At 44.7% G+C, this 22,082-nt stretch overlaps 2 protein-coding genes across 5 annotated transcripts in view; both read right to left on the bottom strand.

The window, feature by feature from the left end:
* kif26ab (kinesin family member 26Ab) overlaps positions 1–2,380 on the bottom strand; it is a 68,819-nt gene extending 66,439 nt beyond the window's left edge. Inside the window, exons 1-2 of the mRNA XM_008283490.1 lie at positions 2,160–2,380; positions 1,668–1,886 (exon numbers count right to left, since the gene is read on the bottom strand). Coding sequence (XP_008281712.1) covers positions 1,668–1,886; positions 2,160–2,222 — 282 coding nt within the window. The 5' untranslated portion in view covers positions 2,223–2,380. The remainder of the gene's footprint in view (positions 1–1,667; positions 1,887–2,159) is intronic.
* A 5,982-nt stretch (positions 2,381–8,362) lies between these two features.
* aspg (asparaginase homolog (S. cerevisiae)) overlaps positions 8,363–22,082 on the bottom strand; it is a 16,257-nt gene continuing 2,537 nt past the window's right edge. Inside the window, exons 2-18 of one of the 4 annotated variants that reach the window (XM_008283451.1) lie at positions 21,118–21,241; positions 20,502–20,537; positions 18,433–18,565; positions 18,165–18,290; positions 17,970–18,053; positions 16,906–17,032; positions 16,717–16,829; positions 15,478–15,663; positions 15,272–15,385; positions 15,065–15,184; positions 14,784–14,879; positions 13,019–13,182; positions 11,630–11,716; positions 11,096–11,195; positions 10,947–11,012; positions 10,738–10,809; positions 8,363–9,387 (exon numbers count right to left, since the gene is read on the bottom strand). In XM_008283451.1, coding sequence (XP_008281673.1) covers positions 9,346–9,387; positions 10,738–10,809; positions 10,947–11,012; positions 11,096–11,195; positions 11,630–11,716; positions 13,019–13,182; positions 14,784–14,879; positions 15,065–15,184; positions 15,272–15,385; positions 15,478–15,663; positions 16,717–16,829; positions 16,906–17,032; positions 17,970–18,053; positions 18,165–18,290; positions 18,433–18,565; positions 20,502–20,537; positions 21,118–21,241 — 1,790 coding nt within the window. In that variant the 3' untranslated portion in view covers positions 8,363–9,345. Of the gene's footprint in view, positions 9,390–10,737; positions 10,810–10,946; positions 11,013–11,095; positions 11,196–11,629; positions 11,717–13,018; positions 13,183–14,783; positions 14,880–15,064; positions 15,185–15,271; positions 15,386–15,477; positions 15,664–16,716; positions 16,830–16,905; positions 17,033–17,969; positions 18,054–18,164; positions 18,291–18,432; positions 18,566–20,501; positions 20,538–21,117; positions 21,242–22,082 lie in introns of all 4 variants that reach the window. The other 3 variants (XM_008283460.1, XM_008283478.1, XM_008283469.1) reach the window with 3 other exon arrangements.

Below are 22,082 nucleotides of genomic sequence, written 5' to 3'. Positions count from 1 at the left end.
AAGCAGGTTCCTTTAGACCCAAACAGGAAAATACAAAAGCTGTCTGGGAGGCTTTGCTGTGTGTGAAAAGTCAACTTTCCCTCCAGTAGGCTTCGTGTCTGAAAGCGCATTCACTCTACCCAAACACTCTTCCTTGAATTTTTATCTACTCGCTGCTACTACTGTATTCAAACAATACGTCTACAGGCAGGGAGTGAGGAGGAGGAGGAGGAGGAGGGATGTCTGGGGACCCGAGCCGACTTCCTCTTTACAAAAACTGGACGACGGGGGGAGGGAGGGGAAGTGCGACCTCGGGTAAACAGTCTCCGCTTTTTTTTTTTTTTTTTCCCATGACAAACACAGACACAACACTGGCCGAGCCGCAGCAGGTAGCTGGATCCCAGACAGGCCACCTGAGTGACCCCGCTGACCTTATTCCCTCCGCGGAGGAAGTAATTTGGAAGCGATCATCCATAACCGCGTCCATCCCGCGAGGCCCAACAGGTGAGCGGCTCAAACTCACAAAAGACAATGGCTTTATTATCCCCCCCAGTTCCAAGCCCATACCATAACCCTGGTACAATAACAGCACCCTGCCATCACCGTTTGCCACCCCGGCATTAAGGCCCAATTTAGCCATCAACGATTGCAAAATGGGGGGGCCAAAGGGGAAGTTTTCTATCAGGGAGAGCACCTGGTGAAGGCCGCAAAGTACTGCTGGAGGGTCCCACACTAAAAAGGGGAGGTCAGTTCCCATGGCTGCTAATGGCAGGTAATGTGTTTACGGGGTGGGCTTACCTGATACCTGAATATGGATCTGATACACGCACAGGGATCGGACCACACATACAGATGTCTCAAAAGCCCAGGTGCTGCAGAAATGCCCCCCCCTCACCACCACCTTGTCCCCGTCGTACGCCCGATCATCAGGGGCTGTGGGATTTGGGGTGAACCTTGAAGCGCTGTAATCCAATCCCACTTTGAGACTCTCCCTCTAAAACGGGACAACAAAAGGAGAACCAACCCGAGGGCAAACCCAGCCCCGCCGCAACAACAGTGGACTCAGGGCCTATATTTAACAGCGGTGGGAATTGTGGGAGCAGCCGTACAGGAACACTTTCAATGCACCAGCAAAGGTCGACTGGGACTTAACTTCCTCCTCGGTCTCCGACGTGAGCAGCTCTGCTCGTTTCGGCCCCCTCGACCCCCCACACCCAGCAGCAAAATAAAAAGATAAGCATTGTTTGGCCAAACAATGGGCCACTTTCAAAGTCTCAAAAGCTTCCATTTTCACATCCAAGGCCAGCATTTGAAGTCAAGTGCAGCAATAAACAACTTTACAAGAGGATTGTGAGAGCTTTCTCGGTACATTTAGAAACAATCACAAGAATCATTTCATTGTCCACGTATCAGAGAGAAGAGCAGGTGCAGGTGGACAAGAAAACCAACACTCACATGCAACCAGAAACATGCTGCAGCAGCTCACAGTGGCAGCTTTTATTACAACTTTGGGTCCACAGCAGTGACTACAACTTGCTCACTTGTTGACTTTCTGCAACCAATGTGACTATTTTAACAATAAACACTCTGAAATAGCAACTTAAGTGGCACAGTTTCAAACTTTAGGGGGAAATACATGCAAAAAAAAAAAAGAAAAAGGTTGGAATGCAAAACCAAAAAACACCAACCTTCAGTGAGTTTTGGTCAGCCAGTGCCAGCGCCTGCTTCTTCAACTCCGAGACTTTCTTCTGGCATTGTTGGCAAAAGCCTCCCTTCTCCTCGGACTCGGTGATGGAAACCGAGCCGGCGCCCTCAGGAGGAGGCCGGCTGCTGCATCGCGCTTCCTCCGCAGAGTGAAGTCTTTTCCTGGGGGTCGCTGGAGACTCTCCACTCGGACATCCCTCCACCTTCGGCACGAGAATAAAAAAAAGTTTGGTTAACTTTTTTTTGAAAAAAAAGTTTGGTTAACTTTTTTTTGCTTGCAAGAAAACGAGCAGTTTGGAATTCGCGTAAAAGCGATGAGGAAACTGTGTGTTCCTTGGCAACCCGTTTTAATTCACAACACCTGTCCAAATGCCAGATGCAGATTGTGCGGTTTTGCGCGTAAAGTACAACAAACCCACCAGCACGACTAGAAGCACATCACCATTGTTTCTACGCTTTACCAGTGAGACACTTACAGTGAACATGCGGTTGTTAGGGTTCCCTCCATCAGAAGCTGAATTGCCCCCAAAAGAGCTCATTCTCCCGGATCAAGGTTACACCTTCAGACTTCGTAAAACTCAAAGGTTTTGCCAGAGGATAACGCGAGGCAGAGCCATAGGCTGGACTGGAGATTACCAGTCATCTGTCACATCGCACTGGATCAGCAGTTCGTGAGCGAAGGCATCTACTGAGTGTGTCCCATAAGTTTACAAGTTGCGGAGGAGTTTTGGTGCAGGAGAGGACTGAACGGTGTGCAGGAGGCGGTGACGCTCCTGGAAGGGGAGGGCTGAAGAAACTTTACCGCACAGGGTGAGGGGAGTGTGTGAGAGGGCTCCGAGCTGTGAGGAAAAACCACCCTGAGATGTGTGTGTGGTGAGCAGTGACACATGAGTCCACTGGTTTAACCCCATGAAATACTTTCCCCTTATTTCCACTTGCTTCAAGGCGGAAACATCTTCCTCTGTGTAACCTCACAGCGCCACATTTATTCTCTATCAACTTGCTTCAGCTCTTCAGTGCAGATACATGGTGCACACATTGACTTCTGTTGGTGATACGTCACCAAATGGAAACACTTGGATACTTTACGCATCAACTCACACACATTTTTACCAACATACAGTCAGAGATTTTTGTGATCTTTGGAAACTTAACGTTCTAATTTATGCAAAATGGTTAAAAATTAGCATTACGCATGAAGCTTTAGTTGGTTAAAAGAGTTCTTGAACAGAAACTTCTCTTTGAACACTTCTTTCATGTGAAATTATACATTTACGCACGTTCCAGAAATATCATATCTGTGCCAAAATCGTGAACCAATCCGCTCATGCCAGTCAATAACAGACAGAACATAAAATGCCATACTTTTTTTCACAAAATAAAATCTCCTTTTAGCTTTTTATATTCCTGCTGTGATCAGCTTCAGGGCACCACAGCAACTGTTGCCTCTCCCTCCAGGTGCACGACTGGGCCTCGTCGGTGTTACTCTGGCGCCATCCTCCGTCAGAAACGCGCAGCAGCATCTCTCCGAACCGGAGGGGTGTGCGCAATGAGGTTAAATATTTAATTGGTAAACTTTGAATATTTCATGCGGGTGATGTAAGCGACAGTGGCCACATGCGCTTCTGAAACCGTTTGTCTTTTTTGCTGCCCTCAGACGACGTATCCTACTTAGAGAACCCGGCAGTCTGTGGTCCTCTGCTTGTACAAATTATAGACGATGTGACGAGTTTAAATCAAAAGTAGGCTATAAATCCTCAAACACATTTTCTGTTGCCGACTACTACATATATCTGTTTGAAAATGGATTCTCTCTAGAGACTCGAGACAATATGTTTGGTTAGAAAAAGGAGAATTAAATCCACAATCACTCCATATACATGTTCCATAGTCTACAAACCTCACAGGAAGAGCCTATAAATCACATTTAAACCTGCTGCTGCTTTCTAATTTAATCCATTCATGTCTTTCGAGCCTCGAGGAAGTATTTTTTCCCATCAGCTCTAGAAATAGTGTAAGAGGATAAAAGTTAGGACACTTTAATTTGCAGCAAAATGTTGATAAAAGTGTCGAATAAGCAAATTGATGATGTTTGAAATCAAAGGATGAGATGAAGAGAGGGCAGCGAGGTGCTGCTCACGGTCCTGACTGCAGGACAGGAGCCGTCACACTCATCATTTGTCTCATCGTCACTGTTCATCACTTATTTTTGACGCACCAACAGCATTCAAGGATGAGATCATCCTTCCTGCGCCTCTTTAAAACACTCTTACCTTTGTTTTTCTCTTCAGCAGGTGACTTGTAAACCCAAATATGATGTCGGAGTCAACGAAGATTGTCCCCAGGTCTATGACGCTGGGGTTGGGCTTCCCAGCTCCGGGAGACCCCGGTGAGTTTGGTAAAGCCATGCGGGCTGCAAGTGTAGCCTAGAAAATATTCCACTCGCCGGGAAGCCTATTTGACTCGTAGATCCATCTAATTCATGTGTCTCGTACCCCCTAAAAAGATCCACAAGGTTTTTTAATCCGGACATTCAGTGATTCGCAGTGAGCGCTCGCACGTGTGCGTAAAAGAACCTCTCAGATTTCCAGTAGCTGGAGAATAAAGCGGTACAATCCATCCGGCAGGCTCTGCAGAAAGGGTTTATATCCACTGAGATACTTTTGGAGCCATCCTGAGGCTGGTCATGTGTGGTCTGTGGGTGCTGCTGCAGGTCTGAGAGCGATGGAGCACCTTGTGCATCTGCTGCGCTCTGATCTCCAGCCTCCCTCTCTCCGTCTCCCCCCCCTCTCTCCCCCTCTCACTCAGCCACCCTCCCTCCCTCTCTCTCTCGCTCTCAGCCTCCCTGTCAGACAGTGATGACCTGCTCTCCCACCCGATTTGCTGGTGCCTCGTTGTCATCCCCCGCACAAAGATGTAAAACACAATGACAATCCTGGCCATAACCCCTAACGACTCGCTCCCTGTAATATTCCTGGATTATTCATGTAGGGACTTACAGTACGTCTGTGGCACACGGTAATGACCTCATCATTGCTTGTGTGTTATTTCTTTGTTTTATATAATGTTCCTGCAGCATGCAGCCTAATGCACATGATTACAGTGCTGCTGCAGAATCACATGTGAGACACTTGATTTCTTATTTACTCACAGTGATGGCCATCATCAGCAGGGACAGCAGTCTGAAACAGATCAGATTTTGATTGATTTTAATATACTTTATTGCAGGTGATATAAAAATCAAATCAAATTTGTTTTTAAAATAATCAAGGCAGAATAAATCCCTTCGTTGACCTCTGAGTAACTTGATCATTGAAGGCGTTTGCAGCTATTGCTGCTAAATAATGCATCTGATGTGTGGAATCCAGTAAGATTGCACGATTGCCAATCGATATTCAATGAATAGCCTTCACCTTTTCCAGCAAGCTGAGGCTAGTTAGCCCATAAATTGAGAATGAGGGCAGTAGGTGGTTTCACAGGAGTCATTATAGGCTGAGTGAGCAGTAAAGAGCGTGTACATATAAAGCCTAGACTGTGTTTTTGAGACAGAGTATTTTGTCAGCTCAGTTTTATTTCATGAATTTGAGCCAGTTTCTAAACTGTAGTGATGATGTCATCCACATGGAGCCGCTCCACAGAGAACAGCTGAGAGTGTGACAGCACCCGCGGTGCTTTTACTAAAACATGGGCTGGTGTTCTAATTCATCGCCGGAAGCTTCATTCAAAATGGTCTGTTTGTAATTATGACAACTCAGACTGTGTTTAGGATAGACAGCATATCCCGGCACTGCTCCTCCAGTCGTCACATTCTAAGGCTGAGATGTGCAGACTTTTAGTCCCTGTGTACAGAAGACCTCAGGCCTTGAGCCTACAATTCCCATGATGCAACAGACCAGTAGCCTTTAATAGACCATAACCTGCCTGGTAAGTTCTCATGTACTATAAACTCCATGGCAGTTTGTTGCACTAACTTCCTGTTTAAGGCCAGATTGCGCTGATGCATCACGGTGGCGTCGTACTTTTAATTTCTTCAGACTTCAGAAGCTGCATTCAAACCTTCGAGGAGCAGCTCCTGTTAAACAGTGGAGCTAAAGGTCAGTTATATTTTAGGGTGGATTACTGCTGCTGGTTTGGCTCATTCACACTGTTTTAAAAGGTTGTGTTTTAACTTTAGTTCATGGTTGCAGTGACAGTACCTGTGTCTGATCAGGCTGGTGTTTCTAAACTTCTCTACCGGTTCAAAGGTCACTGGACCAGAACCAGAGTTTGTGTGTTCCATCAGGGCGGAGGTGATCAACATTTACACTCCGCTGCAACAATGGTGCTCTGACAGCCGAGCAGAGGGGGGTAAATAATAAATATTCTGGGGGTGAATAAATTATTTTTGATCCCAAACACCTCACAACTCCTGCTTATACACACACACACACACACACTTTTTTCTGTGTCACGGGGGGCAGGCAGGGCTTGTCAGTAGAGCGATAATTGCAATCCATAGTAAAGATGATTTACCCCGTCCGTCACCCAGCTCTCCCCCGCTGGAGGACGTCTGGGTTGGGTTGGGTCTCCCTCGGCCGCTGATGAAATTCCGAGGACGGGATCCCCTGGGACTGCGTGTGCTGCTACATCTGCTGCCCTTGTGCACGTACAGGGAAATCGCTCTGGGCATCTCATTAATGCCTCTCCTATGTCTTATCCCCTGCCTGAGAGACCTCTGCAGCTTCTCCCGGTGCACGGACGGGCTTTGTGAGAAACGTTTAGCAAATATTGATAGTTCTTGGCGCATGGAGGAGATCAAAGAGAAAGAAAGGAGAGAGGGGGCTGTCTAGGAAGGAGAGGGGGAATAAATGGTGCACGGTGCGTTCATGAATGATTTATGCAATATAAAGTAGCCTGCTCCTTGGGAAAAAAAAGCATTTGGGATTTTCTTGTGTAAGATTGGGAGTGTTTAGTTCTGGGTTTCCCATCAAACTAGTCCAGAAAAGAACAGATCTGAACGCAAACCTGTGTGTTTGGAATTTAATTAAGGCATTTACACTCGAGCTGACTGTATACAGGCATTGATTAAGTCTAATTGAGTCCAGATTTGGTTTAATAAGTAGTTTAATCAATGTAATGGAGAAGAAAAGTCAAGAAAATTGGTCTCAAAGCAAGTTAAAAGCAGAATCAGATGAGCCGTGTCTAATTATTTAGCAGCATTGATTTTAATAATAATCCTAATAGCGTCCTTCCAGTTATAATTTTCCTCTGGTTCGATAGATTAGATGGAAAATGACAAAAGATGTGAGCGCCACATTTACCACAGCAGCAATTTTCAGTACTTTGGACAGCGACCGTCCCCGCACACTCAAGATCCTTCATCCCACACAGAGTCATCAGAGACAAATGGTTCTTTATTGACTTGTTTTAATCAGCACCTCTGAATAGCAGCAACAGTAAAGCAGTGAAAAGACGGGTGTTACTGCAGCAGCAGAGCTGTTAAAAATTTGTATGTGTGCCAGCAGAATGAAATTACTGAACGCTGATGATTTTTACAGCCCCCCACAGCTCCTGCACTGCAGTTGTGATTGTAACACAAGGGGGCACAATGAGAGAGGGAGACATGGAGAGACATTAAGGAAGCAGAAGAGCTGAGTAAGTCACACAGTTGCTCCAAAAATGTGAGAAGAAAAAAAAAAGTCAGGCCTTTTGAAATGTTTCCCTTTTTAAAGAGCCACTCGATGGTATTTTCCAGAGTTCGCAGCATTTGTCTGCCTGGTCAAGTGGTCCTAAACATTTCACAATTTTGTCAAAGAACTGTTGAACTGTTGAGAACCACTTAATCAGAGGGACTACGCACGTCTTCTGAGCAACGTCCGTCCTCTAAACCGTAGATTCCAACACTGGTGAAAAGAAAACAGGAGCTAGAATTAGATTCTGAGACAACCTGTCGGTTAAGGCACAAGCAAACGCATCGCGGCGGCGGATTTCAGATCCTGAAATCTACGAAAATCCACAAAAACAAACAGAGGCGGCTTCAGCCAGAGCGGCCCGTGTCCGGGAGGGGGGCTTACCTGGAGAAGGTGATCTCTTTCCTTGAGGTGGTGTTTCTTGGTGTCATCTCGTCTCAGACTGTGTGACTGCAGAGCTAAGAGCTCTTTATATAGCGTTTTGGGGTTAGGTTTATACAAGCCTCTCATTCAGGCAGGAATGAGGCCCATGCTGGTTCAACCGGACGAGCTGGGTTCCACCAGCAAGGAGCACGACGGGGCAGCAACCCTTAAGACAAAGATAGCAAATACCAGCCGGCTGAGAAGGCACCTGCACATGTGGGCTTTTATTTCATCTTTGCCTTTTTAATTTTTGACTAAATTCTGATTTATCTCAGTCAGACATCAGGAGCTCACACTGAATGCTGTCATATATGTTTGGGTTTGAAGTAGGAATCCTACTAAAGGCCTTCTGCAGCCGCTAATAATCCGCTGCTATTCGAAGCACATTTCTGTAGCGAGCATGAAGAAACTCTAATAGTAGTGACCTCCAACAGTAGCATAACGTCAAAGAAAAAACCTTGTAAAATTGGAGTTTGCTCAGAAATCTTTGGCCAGCAGCAGCGCAAGAACATTTTCAGGGTTTTGTTGAACACAGAAGGAACCACAGGAGACATTCATTTGAAACAAGAGATTTATTTCTGCTGTTTTTCCCCACAAAAGAAACACATTCCTCAGACTTTTTGACTTTTTGGAACACAACAGATGGCTTGATTGATTTCCACACATTCAGATGTATTTATTTTCACGTAATCACTGAAGATGATGAAGACTTTAACCTGCATTGGTTTTTAAAAAGTCAATCACATCAAACCAAAGTAGAAATGTTTAACATTCACTTGGAACACAAAGGTACTGAAAACGGGAGTCGTTTGTGATTGTGGATGCAAAGAATACACATTTAAAACACGTCACAGGACGCAGAAACTGGCAGTTTTAGGCCTTTACGTGGCTCACACAATAGTCTGGATTTCCCCTTTCCCTGTCAAACAGACAGACATGCGACGCTTCCAGCTCGACAATCGGTCAAAGAAACAGGCTGGATGAGTCTCAAAGGTAACTGCGGGTTTTTTGTAAGACCTGTTGGAGCAGAAGGAAGCGAAAACAAGTGCTTCGGGAGCTTAGACCGAAGTGGTCAAGTGCTAACGTTGGATTACATCCCACATGATAAAAAGTTAAACCTTATTTTCATGAGTTCCAGCATCTCGCTATAAAAATGAAACCTGTGAATGGACCCTGTAGTTCCACGTATCGTGAACGTATTGCTGAAGGAAGAATAAACACCGCTTTATGAAGTAGTGCTCACAGTATTGGGTTGTTTAAAACAGCGCAGGTGGAGTTCACCTTTAATTCCCTGATTAGAGTCTCTTGTTCATACACGGTAATAAAAAGCATTTGCACTAATGAGGAACAATCAAACATTTACACGGTGTTTTTCCCCCATTCTGGGCATCACACACTCAAAGCAGTGATTACACAATATGTTGTGCCATTAACAGGTTTGGAGGGGAAACAGTATGCACAATCTAAATGCAGCTCTGGCAGAAACAAACGGGACAGCGTGTGCGCGTGGAGGACGGCTGCAGAGGAAACAAGAGGACGGTTCCTGTCAGTTGAGGTAGCGTCATTGGGCTCAGAGTCCTGCTGGGGCGGCCGTGAACTCGATCACTCCGCTCTGCCACGGGTGACAAACACAGACAGGATTACTATGGAGTAGTGGGGAGGTCACATCAGCACTCTGCACGAACACCGATCACACACGAGCACGACGACACCAGCGCGGGTCAGCAGAGTGTGCTCAGGCTCAGGCTTCACAGACGGTGATCAGATTGTGTTTGATGGAGAAAAAACAAAAACAAAAACAGGCCGGAGACACTTAAAGCTCCAATTCAGATTCCAATAGCAATCCTTTCTTTTTAGATTGATGATCTTTTTGATCTGTGAAACCTTCCTGTCACAGTTCTCTGAGCACAACCTTCAAAGAGCTCGTTTGTCCAATCTAGCACCCACACACTTCTAATTGCTAGAAAACAAAAAGAAAGCAGCAAATCCTCACTTGTGAGACGCTGGGATCTGTGAATAATAAGCAGTTGATTAATTATATAAGGCGATAACTAATTGTTTCTCATTAATGCCTACCAGCTGATAATCATTCTAGCTCTACTCAAAACACAAATCAGCATTTATTGTGTGCTCGGGTTTAATCTAAACACATATTAAAAACAACTAGTTTCACTGTTTCTCTTCCTCTCTTTGGGAATCTCTTACATAAATGTCACTATGCATAGAACATATTTACCGTCGTCCTCTAATGTGTTCATAGCCTCCCATTAAAGAAAGAAAAAAAACAGCTTCAGTCACTGAAATAAGCTGAAATTGACAAAAGTAATAATAAATAAAAATTTTATGAAAACCATGACATTGTTTTTGAATTGTGGTTCAACAGAAATATATATAAAAAAAATTTAAAAAATGATGGGACCCATAAACTAATATGTATTTTGGCCCACTGCTCATCAGCAAAGTGCTCTAATTTGTTCGGGACAATTTTGTTTTTTTCAATTATTCTTTCCAACCAAAATTCAAAAGCAATGTCTTATTTCATTAAATTATAATTTAGCAAATTTTTATTTATTATTACTTTGTTCGGTTTCTACTTATTTGAGTGACTGTTGTGAATTTTCTTTAATGGAAGGGGATGAATACATTTAAGGACGTCTGTATGTAAAATAAAACAATACATCCCCCAGAGAACTAGACTAGACTGAGCTATTGTTGTGCAACTTTCCTCTGAAGTGTGGGTGAACTGGTGACTCTGTTTGGCAACCAGTCCGAGTACATTTAGCTTCTCATGCTTGGACACACAACCCGCTACCCCGAGCGAGACATGCTTAAGAAAGGAAGGGATGGATGGATAATAGGCAAAAAGACAAAGCAGACAAGGAAGCAAGGGAACCAAAGCAGCCATGCTAGGAGGGATCTCATGTTCAATAAGGGAGACACGTGCTCATTTCATCTCATTTACCTCATCATCATCATCATCCTCATCATCATCATCATCATATTCATCATATTCATTCAATTCACCAAATACTTTCTGAAATTGAACAAGACAATTAATGGAGAGTTAATTGTGATAATTACAGAAGTGTTACATGCAAACTATTTTGAAGCTGTTGGTTTTGCAGAAGAGAAACAGAGACATGAAGCAGCACAGTGGGGAACAGAGGTTACCTTGGTTTTATTGCTTATCAGGTGAACTAAAAACGCCACCACTTCCTTTTTGCCGGCAGCTTGGGCCTGTGACAGGTGGAGAGTGACACGTCTTACTTTTGTTTATTTTGACAGTGTGATTAAAGGCAGGCGCCTCTCCCAGAACCCACCACTTGAATGGCCGTCTGTCCGTCGTAGCCCGGTTTATTCAGATCCGCTCCGGCAATGCTCCAGATTTTCAGGCCGTCCAGGTCGCCGCTGGCTGCAAGGCTGAGACGCAGACACATAAAAAGTCAGCGTTAATGCAGCAAAAGGTGAACCAGAGACCACATCAGGAAGACAAATCAGGGGCTTCGTGATTCTCAGACATTTTGCCGTAATGGCGACCAGGAGCGGCGCTTATCGCACAAAGGTGTGTTCACGAAACTGTTAATCGGAACCGTCTCGGCAAAACCTGTTGAGTGTCTCGGCCGGGTAAATAAAGGGGCCAGCCATCGCGTCGCACACTTGCCGACACTGGAGATGCAGAACAGATCCGGAGCTATGCTGCCGGGGAGCATTCCTGCCGTTTGTGTAACAGCGGGGCAACTGGTTGTACCTGTGTCAGCTATGTAGGATGGGTCAATGCGGATGGTTCAGCAACTGTGAGATTTGCGACTGTTTGTTTGAAGGCATGCTTTTCTTTGTGTGTTTGTGTGTCTCACCTGCACAGCTCGGTTCCTGCTTCCTCCAGCTCTTCTCTGGAAAAGTGCGCTCCAGTCTTTCTGAGCAGCTTCACGACTCCCTTGTGTCTAAGTCAGTGAGAGAACAAGCAACATGACTATATGTTTAACACATAGACACTGTTAACTCAGGTAAAAGCAGCCCAAAGCTAAAATCATCACCTGATACGTGTAATTAACAGACATAACGTCTCTTTGGGGTTTTCAACTTCTGCATTTTGACATCCATTGATAGAGTCAGCGTGGCTGTCGTTTGGCAAGTAGGAACAAGTTCCTCCATCCCACACAATCTTCCGCCCACACAAACGTCGCCCGCAAGGACATTCACAGTGACAGGGAATAAACAGTACAACAAAAAACCTCTGAGCAGCAGCGATCGTACATAAGTAGCTGTATATGAGGCTTTTATTAAGCTCAATTTGGCATGTAAGTGTTTAGAAGGTGCATCCAAAGAAACTCTTAAGGAAACAGACTTCCTGCAGAGATTTAAGACGCTAGTATCTCTAATCTGTGAAACTGGGAGCAAGCTGGTAGGACTGGTTCAGAGGACACTCCCCACGTTTGTTCTTTAACCTCTTCATCTCCCTGCTCCCTGCCGGTCCTTATATGGGCATCGGGCTGCAGGGCGCCGTGCAATGCAGGCAGCAAAGTGCGTCAGACGTCCTGACAGCGACTCAAAACTACCGTTCCAGTGCTTGTTGTCATTTCACTGAGCGCTGATAAAGAAAGGCACGGCTTCCCGAGCCGCGCGGCACACCGTCGGAAGTGCGACGACAGGTGTTTGCGCTCCAGTGCGTCCCTTCGCCGCCACAAAGGAAACAAGTCCACACTTGCAGTGGCAACCGTTAAAATAGGACAACAGCCATTTGGCGCAGCTCTGACACATACAACGTTTTCACCCTGAGGCTCAACATGGCACTAACACAGAAGTATTAAGGGTGGCTATTCCCTGATAGACGTTTAGAGCGAAGAGGGGGGAAAAAATGGAAAAAAAACAGCTTTGGTAAAAATAAACACACTAAATTGTCAGATGACAATTAGCCTAATTAGTTTATAATTATTGTCTGGCCTCTAAACTCCATTACGAGCTGCTCCCCTGGTTTCAACCCCCCTCTGACAGCCGCTGCTTCCTTTTTTGTCATTTAAGCGGAGCCAGATTCCCTACCTTGCAGGAGCTCATTTAATGAAGTCCCCTCTATGGCGGCTATTAACAACATGTTTTCAGGAAACACTCAGATGGTGTCGAGGAATAACAACGGGCGCTAATGGCCGAAAGGGGGGATTTTAAATGTTGACATAAATGGCGACATTACTTTAAAAGCCAGATAAAAACAAACACATCAGCTCCCTGTAAAACGAAGCAGGTCTTACTTGAAGCGCACGGCGTTGCACAGGGGTGTGTCTCCGTAACGATCTTTCGCGTACACTGAAGCTCCGTGACTCAGGAGGTACTGCACCAGTTTGAGATGGCCCTCGCAGGCAGCGATATGCAGCGGCGTGCGTCCGTCGTAGTCCCCCAGACACAAGTTGCTGCCCTGTGACGGGAGAAAATCAGCACTCCAATTTACTGCTGGTTGTCAAATCTCATGAAAAGACCAAATCTAACAACGCGTTGACCTCACTAACAAGTTTGATCTCTGTCGCCGAAGCCTGTGTGACAGAACTCCATTACTGTCAGGAAACTATTAAAAACACATCACACAGACGTTGCACTGGGCGACACTCATTAGGGAGGAACATGGCCACTGTAGTTTATAATGGGTCCATCACGCTAATGTGCCAAATATGTGGCTGAAACAATTGCTTTCTCCTGTTGGAGAAGCTCCGGTGCCCTGCTATTTAGGGAAATGAGTCAGTCTTTAAAGAGCCAAAAGCCTTTGTTTTTTAGCCCGTCTTGCTCAGGAGAGTGCCACAGACAGGGCAGGTGAGTCAGAAAGCCGTGAGACAGACGGGCGTGCTGTTGGTTTTGGTCTTTCGGTGGGAAAAAAAAAATGGAAGCCTTCCCTTCTGATAAAGACAGATTTCTGTAACCTTTACCGCTGAGCAGCACCCAAAGAACAGAGTCATTTAAAGGAAAGATGGAGGATAAAATGGATACCAAAGTGGGAAAACAAGCAGGAAAAATCTATTAAACTACGACTGCAGATTCCAGACATGTGTTTTAATGTTCAAATATAAGGATTTAAATTCTTCCTAATCAATTGCAGTGCAATCTAAGCTGCATACAAACATGCCCATGTGACCGCTGGGACAACACTCGGCCCGTCTTTCTTTACTGCGTTTTGTTTGTTTCCTACAGTTCACCTATCTAACACAGGAGGAGTGACCCTGGAAATGTGTTGTTGATCCATCATGACCAAAGCTTCACTTGAGTGCATTGACCCCACAAACCAAACACGATGAAGATAAGTCGCTGCTCCGCTGGCGTAAACTGTGTGTCTGCCAACATCCGCCATGTTGGAAAGTTGATGCCAGTGATAGAAAGAAACTAAACATGTTGACTCAGGTACTGCACCTGAGTATAATAATGAAGTACTTGTACCTCACTTGAGCATTTCCATTTAATGCTATTTTACACTTTCACTCCAGTAAATTCATTTGACAGCTTTAGTCACCAGCTCCTTGTAACATGATGATGAACAAGCTTTTAAAATACAACTAATTGAGGTCACTTTTTAAGCATCTATGAGTTGTTAACAGCTCTATCAAATAGTAATGTTTCCCCTAAATTCTCAAACGGTTTAATTTAAATCAATATTCAAAAGAGACCAAAAACTAAAAACAGATGATGATTGGGAGAGGAAAGAAGGTTTATCAGCTACATGCTCGTAACATGCTGCTGACAGGATTTGAATGATATAATATCTCATACTAGGGGGCCCAAAACGGCACTTTTATTCTAATACTTTATCTCCATTCTGCTGATAATGCTTACGTATTTTCCATGCTGGACTTTTGCTTGTATTGCAGTACTTCTATATGACTAAACTCCTACTTGATGCATCTGTTTCTGATAAAAATAGAGAAAGGCTGACAAACCATGATCATCCCAGAATGCGTGGATTAAAAGATATTCATGACAAAGTCGGTGATGATGATGGCTGTATGTGTGCGTAGTGACCAGAGTGCGGCTCACCATTTCTTTTAGAGCCTCTAAGGCCTCAATGTCTCCGATCTTAGCAGCAGCACAGGCCAGTGGTGGAGTCAGAGCGTCACGGATGGCTTCCAGCTCCTGACAACACAGAACAATTCAACAAAATGCTCTGAATATGAAACACCCTTAATCTCGAGTAAACATGCTTGAATCTAATCATGACAGTCTGGACTTGTAGTGAGCGGATTGATTTGTCTCATAATGATAAGAACTGGAACACTAATAAGGTGGTTGCTGAAGTCTAAAGGTGCTGGTGTCCTCACCTCCTTGCAGCTGATGCTCAGAGACTTGGCAATGACCTGGATGAAGCGGCTGTCACTCAGACACAGTTTGGCTCCGGCTAAGTCAGCGCTCATTTCTCCTCGCAGGTTCTGAGCCATCATCTGCTCACAAATGACACCTTATGATTTTCTCTGCGAACACTCTTCGAGCTCTTCAGAAAAGAAAAAGTGAGAATAAAGAATCCAAACCTTTTTCCTCGCGTCGAGTTTAAGGTCCTTCTTGGCCAAAACGTAGGAGAGCTTCGACAGAGCGGCCTCTGGAGTCATGTCACCACCGGCTATCAGACCCGCATCCATCAACACCTGGAACATGATCGATGTCATTGATTCATTCAGGCTGAACTAAACTAAACATATGGATCATCAAGGTGACTATTAACTACCCAATGTACTACCTTTCCAGTGGCGTAGGATGCAGACACGGTCCCTCTGAGACACTGTGTGCAGTTGATGATGATGACACCGGAGTCTGTGGCCTTCTTCAGCTCCTCCAGCAGGTCGGGACGGTTGTCTGGGGCATTTCCGCTGCCGTAGGTCTCCAGGACCACACCCTGCATGGGCGGCTGCAGGAAAGCCTTCACCTGCACGCAGATGTGAGCGTGTTTCAGATTATAAACATCCCAGATTTACAACCGACTGAACTGGGCTGCTCAACTGTGGAGAATCAAATTGAGAAATTAGTATTCCATGTTATTTTTCCTGCAGCCCCTTTCACTCCAATGCGTGAGACCCATCCACTCTCCTAAAAGCCCATCTGGTGCTATCTCCTGCAACCAGGATCTCAGTCACTGGTTGGCTGGCTGGCACTGGGAGGCCCTATACCACATCATTAGCCATGGCATATGACTAGAATGGCAGATGACTGAAATGGCAGGAAGGAGAGCAATTAATCTGAAGGTGTTAGCAAGCATAAAGTCACTTGGCAAGTCCCCGGCAGTTACCATAAAACGTGAGAAGAAGGTGACATTAAAAGTGCTAGGTTCAGTCAGTATTTTTTGATGCGATAAGCAGTTTGACAAGAAAGGTCTGACGCAGATTACCAATGAAGCTCCGGTGCAGCGGAGGGCCGTGGACGCACGAGAGCCTGGTGCCTAATCAAAACGGCGCCTCGTAAAGGCAGTTAAAGGCTGTAAGAAAGCCTTGATAGCGGAGTTGGGCAGTGGGAGCAGATTGAGACAGTAAAGTCACTCTCCCGGCAGCCTCTGCAGGGGGAGGTGCAGCTAAATGTTACAGTATCCATGCCAAGCCTCCCTCTTTACAGGGTGATTGGACATGGCCCATAACTCTGTCTCATCTTTCTCCAGCCTGAGCTTTGATGGCAGTTTACATGACCGGCAGAGCAACAGAGGACGGGTAATAGTGCAATTCAATTAAAGTTAACTATATTTTATTGCAGTTAGACAAAACAACACTCTGTTAACTTTGAAAAACATAGACCTTTAAGTGCATTTTAATATGACAAGGAGGAAAACTATTACAGGATTCTCGGCTGAAAGGTTTGCATCGTGCTCGCTATACATGCAACTGAATGCTTCCATCATTTGGCTAAACGTCAGCTGGTTTGAGGCATAAATAATGGAGTGACTTTATGAACATTTGGTGACAGAACAAACACATTTCCTGCAGAGACTTACAGTAGAAGACGTGATTCCCGGGAAGAGCCTGAGCAGGCCTACGTTGCGGTTCAGCTCAGTGCTGACTTGAAACTTGGCCGTGGTGTTTGCCCTCCACACTGTGTCCCAGTTGACTGGAGCAAAGATGGAGAAGACAGTTTCAGATTTATTTTCTTACGTGCAGACAGAAGCATGTCCTCTGTGACTTACTTGTAATATCTACTTCAGCGGTGGCCAGAGGAGCCAAGTTAGGAGACGAGAACGCATTGAAACTCCCAGTGTCCACCTTGGTCACACGATTGCCTCTGTAGAGTTTGTTGTAGAAGTACAGGCACACCTGCATGCAGAGGAAGACACACGGGGCTTTAATGCTTGATCTAAACTCAATGCAAAACGCCTGCCGGTTTGTTCTCAGTGCTTCACTTAAGCACAGCAGACACGACGACACACTTGGGTGCCACATAGACGTAGCTGTGACAGTTAAGCGTTCTTCCTGTCCTGGCATTCGTTCAACATTGCGAAACTCTTCCCATCAGACAAGTCGGCTAAGTGAGCGTTTGTTACCCAACTGTGCTCACACCTGTATTGGTAGTAGCTCGCAATACTATCGCGATACTATTCCCACAACAACAACAATAACAACAGCGCATCGTGATGCAGTGATTTGCAACACATTTTAAGACGAGCATCTACGATACACAGCGATTTGTGTTACTGAAGAAGATAAAATGCGCTTAAAAAAAAGCAGGAATTGTGGATTTATTCACTGCATTGTGGTGCCAGTGTGTTTGTGTATTATCACTATTATTCAATTTTAATAACTCAATTAATTATTTCTCAGATTTGCTTTACCCTCCTGTCTGTGCTGTCTGCATTCCCACCAAGTTTCATTCACGTAACCTTCATACGTTTGATTTATGTCACGACAAGCAGTCATGTGAGTTAGATTTGGAGGGAAATCCATTTAGATTATCCGTCTAAAATTAATTAAAATATAGATATCTGCCAACAGTGTGTTGATATACACATATACGTGTGCTGCAGTTTTGATATTCTGTCCCACCCCTATTGTAAAACAGTATTTTTTTCCAAAATATTCACATATATGCACCGTTTGTTTAGTATATTAATTAATCAGTATATTTAGAGATCATCCTCGCTTACATTCAAAGACACAACAGCTCCAAGAGTTCATTCTTCAGGGGTCATAAATTATGCGCAGCTATTTAATAACTTACAAAGATATCATTTAGATGCTATCTCCTTTTACTCACTTCAGGAATGACAAATTGGCCAGCAATTAGCAGCGCTCCCAGCAAGTTGTCTCTGCCATCGTTCCTCATCTCATAAATCGGCACCTGAAGATAGAAGACGTCTCATCGTAAGGGAGCAGCAAAATTCTGCTTAAAATTCTGCAGACGCAACTCTTGTGTTTGTTGGTTTGTCTCCCGAAGGACGGCAGCTCTTACCTGGGAGCCGGTGAGGATGATTGGTTTGCCCAAATGCTCGCACATGAAGGACAAGGCGGAGGCCGTGTAAGCCATCGTGTCGGTGCCGTGAAGAATCACAAAACCGTCGAAGCTTTCGTAGTTTTTCTGGAGTCAGGAAAGAAAAGAGGAAGATCATGTGGATCATTTAGGACGGTAACACGCTTACAATTCTGCCGTGTTTTATGTTTTACTGGATAAGAAATATGAATCAAAAACCTAATCATGACATAAATCCAGCAGCAAGTACCTCGATGTCTTTTCCAATCCTACCCCAGTCATCTGTGGTCATGTTGGAAGAGTCCAGCAAAGGGTTGTATTCTAGGATAGTGTAGACTATCCTCTTATTAGTGTAGACCACCCTCTTGTTTTCTTTACTCGGTCTGCAAGTGAAAGTCATTCATGAGCTTCAGTCACACAGATTCAATCATCTCATTTACAAAATGTGACCAAACAAACACGCCACAGTAAATCAGTAGTTTTAGTCATTTCAAGCACACACAGCACACACAGTTAAACAAACGGTTAGAATTTCCGTTGTGACAAATGATGATTTGTGTTCATTCTGCTTCTCTAACAAAAAGTTGGATCAAGTTCTGATTACAGCGGAGAAGTGAGCCTCCAGAAGAGTCGGGGAATGCTAAAAACGCCGACTTTATGGAGTGTGGCAAAGTCTATTTAGCTGGGCCTTCTGTCTCTGCAGCAGGGTGCCAAAACCTGTTTCAGACTCACAGAAAGAATTTTGCAAGCGTAAAAGGGAGAGGCTTAGTCATACAGTTAGACAGAACAGCACTTCATATTGGGCCTTTTTGTTTACCGCACTGAGGCCCTACTGTTCTGTGTATTGTATATCATAAATACAGGAAAAACTGAAGAACATGAGGTGGTTCACTTGATATCCTGGTGACTCATTTCAGGTTAGGGCAAAAGCCGGTGTTTCTTAACAATAACAGGGAGGGTGTTCTGGATGCATACACACTTATGGTGCCTTTAAGTGGAGTTTAACTCGGGCGTCCTGCAGCCCCACCTGCGACTCTCCGCGGAAGGCAGCGTGACTGGCTAAACAGCCATGGAAAGATTTTCTTTTTAATCTCCCTTTTAAAGAAACAGGGTGGGACACCCCCCACATTACCATAGGGCAGCCCCATAACATGGAGATAGGAGCTGAATGGAACAGCAGGGGGAAGAGCCCCAGTCCATCCAGCCAGGGGTCCTACACACACTCTTCTAATTAGCCTTAAGTCCGCACACGACCCTAGAACATATGTTGTTGGTAATCTTGAAGCCACAAGAAAACACTATTCAAATCAGCAATTATGCATCTATCTGACAGAGTACCCTGAGGTATACAGCAGAGCTACGCATTAGCATACCCATGCTAAGATGCCTCATAGCCTACGAATAATAAGTGTGTGTGTGTTTCTGTGTGTGTGTGTGTGTGCGCTAGAGGGCGAAGGAGGATGGAGGTGGGGCGACAACAGCCTTGCAGCGATGCCTTTCAACATAAAGCTTTTCAATAAATCAATAAAGTAATTCCCTCTTCAGAGGTAAGTATTTGACTCAGGCTAAGCAAATGCATACGATCAACAGTGTGCCCATTAAACTTGCACACGAGGCTGCTTCCCTTCATGTGAACACCGCGTGAACTCCAGAATCTGCAATTATTAGGACTTGCCGAGCAAATACACAACAAGCAGAAAAGTAATAGAATATTAGTCTGAATAAACAGAAAGCTTTTAAATGTTTACAGAGCAAATAATAAAATAACGTGGAGCTCAAACGGATCGCCTCAACTTCAAGGTTTTTATCCGACGTTAGCGTACAGACACCTTATCTTTACCATACATGCTACCCCATGGTGCCCCTCAGTCCATGTGAAGGGGCTGTGGAGATCAGAGTGTGTTTCCTTTTAGAAGCTCCCCTACTCTGACTGAAAATGACGTTAAAAAGATTGTTAATCAGCTGGTAGTCCACTCTCATTACTGCACATGCACCACACAATCAGACGACATAGTGTCAAACACAGTAAACTATCTTCTACTAGCAGGACAACAACATGCTTTTTAAACACTCCAAGAAACATGAGATTATCTCTCGTCACACATTACAGCAGCTGGCTCGCCGCTGACACGACACACGTTAGCAAGACGAGAGTAAGAGACAGAAATACTTCAGGCAATATTTTCTCCAAATGCCAAAGGCCACGTCAGCATGAATTTCCAGTCGAGCACTCTAACGTTCGGTGTTAAGGACAGTAGAGACATCAAACCACTCGTAAGCGCAGCGAAGGAACACGGCATGCTATCGGTACTACAGCACCCGAGAGACAGCAGGTCAGGATGGGCTGCTGGCTTCCTGTTGAAGTGACAAAAGCAGTTTGAGGCGATTAAAGCTGTTCTTAGGAGGGAAGAGAGCGGATTCCTTTCAGGCTCTGCTTTTTCAGATATAAAATGACCATAATACCAGCCTGGGTTCAAACATTTGTGATTATAAGGTGTCATCAGTTCTAATATGATTCACAGATAGTATTCAAGTCCATCCAAGTTGGTCTTCACATCATGTGGAGACACTACGGTTTGGGAGTATGAAGCTCTCAGGTTAGCTTTTAATGACAACAGCTATAATAATTAGATGAAGTGTCACATTTATCTCACTATGAAGATGGATGGTCCTAAAAGCCAGACAGGTGACATAAATCCAGTGTGCAGGAAATGAAGAAGACACTCGGTGACACATCTTTGAGGTTAAAAGAAGTGATTAACAGCACAATTAATTAAAATTTCTGTTATGTAGATGTATTTTTGATGTGTGTAAATGCATCTACAGGGAGCTTAATGCATCTGAAATTGAAAATAAGCATTACACATACATTGAAAACAGGAGATCCTACACAGTACATAGGGATGAATGTAGTTTTATTTTCTTTTTAACTTACGGCAGGACCAGGGTGTTCTCTCCATAGTACTCATACAGGCAGGTCTGCTGGGCATAGCCCTCGTCGTGGAGGATGGGCAGCTTCCGCAGGCCCTTCACGAAAGCGTTGGCTTTTGGGGCAAGAACTGTGGATTATAAAAACAGAGGAGAGGGGCAGGGGGTTGAGATTTTTCATTGCTTGCTTTTTGTAGGATTACATTTAATCAGTGGAAGGAGAACAGGAGGGATTTAACAGCATGTCAGCGCCACAACGCCTGTCTCATACTGAACCCTAGTGGTAGCTGTTAGACATGGCATCGTGACAGGTGCAGCGAATCCATTTAAGAGGCTGAATGAATGAATGACTGACTGACGCGGTCATTGCTGGCTGCGCATAACAAGCGTGACAGAGTGCGTGAATGCATCCGAGCATGTGTGCATACATTAAGGCTAATGGACCTTCAGCTTCAATTTAAAAGCACAATTTGAAACAGTGCAATTAGCAAAATCACAAAAGATTTAATTCAGGATATGTGCTAGGCAGCATTTAGGACGCAGTGTTTAAGCTGTTGTGTCAGATAAATCCATGCCGTCCTTCGTGGGAGGCTGTCAGGCTGATGACGGTACCTCGCATGGTTCTGCTCCGTCTCATGGTGTCAATCTATTGCATAGTTTAGATATTATCTCGTAAATCAAATTGCAACGTCTGTCAGAAAGATAGCAAGTGTTCACCCCTACTACAAATCCACATGAAGGCATATTACTGGATGTCAGTCATTCAATCAGGATTCAGCAATAAGGATTAGTTGTTTCAACCCACTGCATCTCTACAACAGAACGGACGCCCTTACAGTACGCACTATATTGGAAATAATAACGGCCAGAGCCAGAGTGGCACCACAGACCAGGAACCACAAGTCAGTGTGTTCACCACGTACACTGCATAGTGTCACACGTCTGCCATGTAGAGTTGGTTGTTGATGCTTG

The sequence above is a fragment of the Stegastes partitus genome, unplaced genomic scaffold (assembly GCF_000690725.1).
Source record: "Stegastes partitus isolate 25-593 unplaced genomic scaffold, Stegastes_partitus-1.0.2 Scaffold8, whole genome shotgun sequence".
Classification (NCBI taxonomy): domain Eukaryota; kingdom Metazoa; phylum Chordata; class Actinopteri; family Pomacentridae; genus Stegastes; species Stegastes partitus.
The sequence above is the reverse complement of the archived record's forward strand: the minus strand, read 5'-3'. Positions and strand labels throughout refer to the sequence as shown.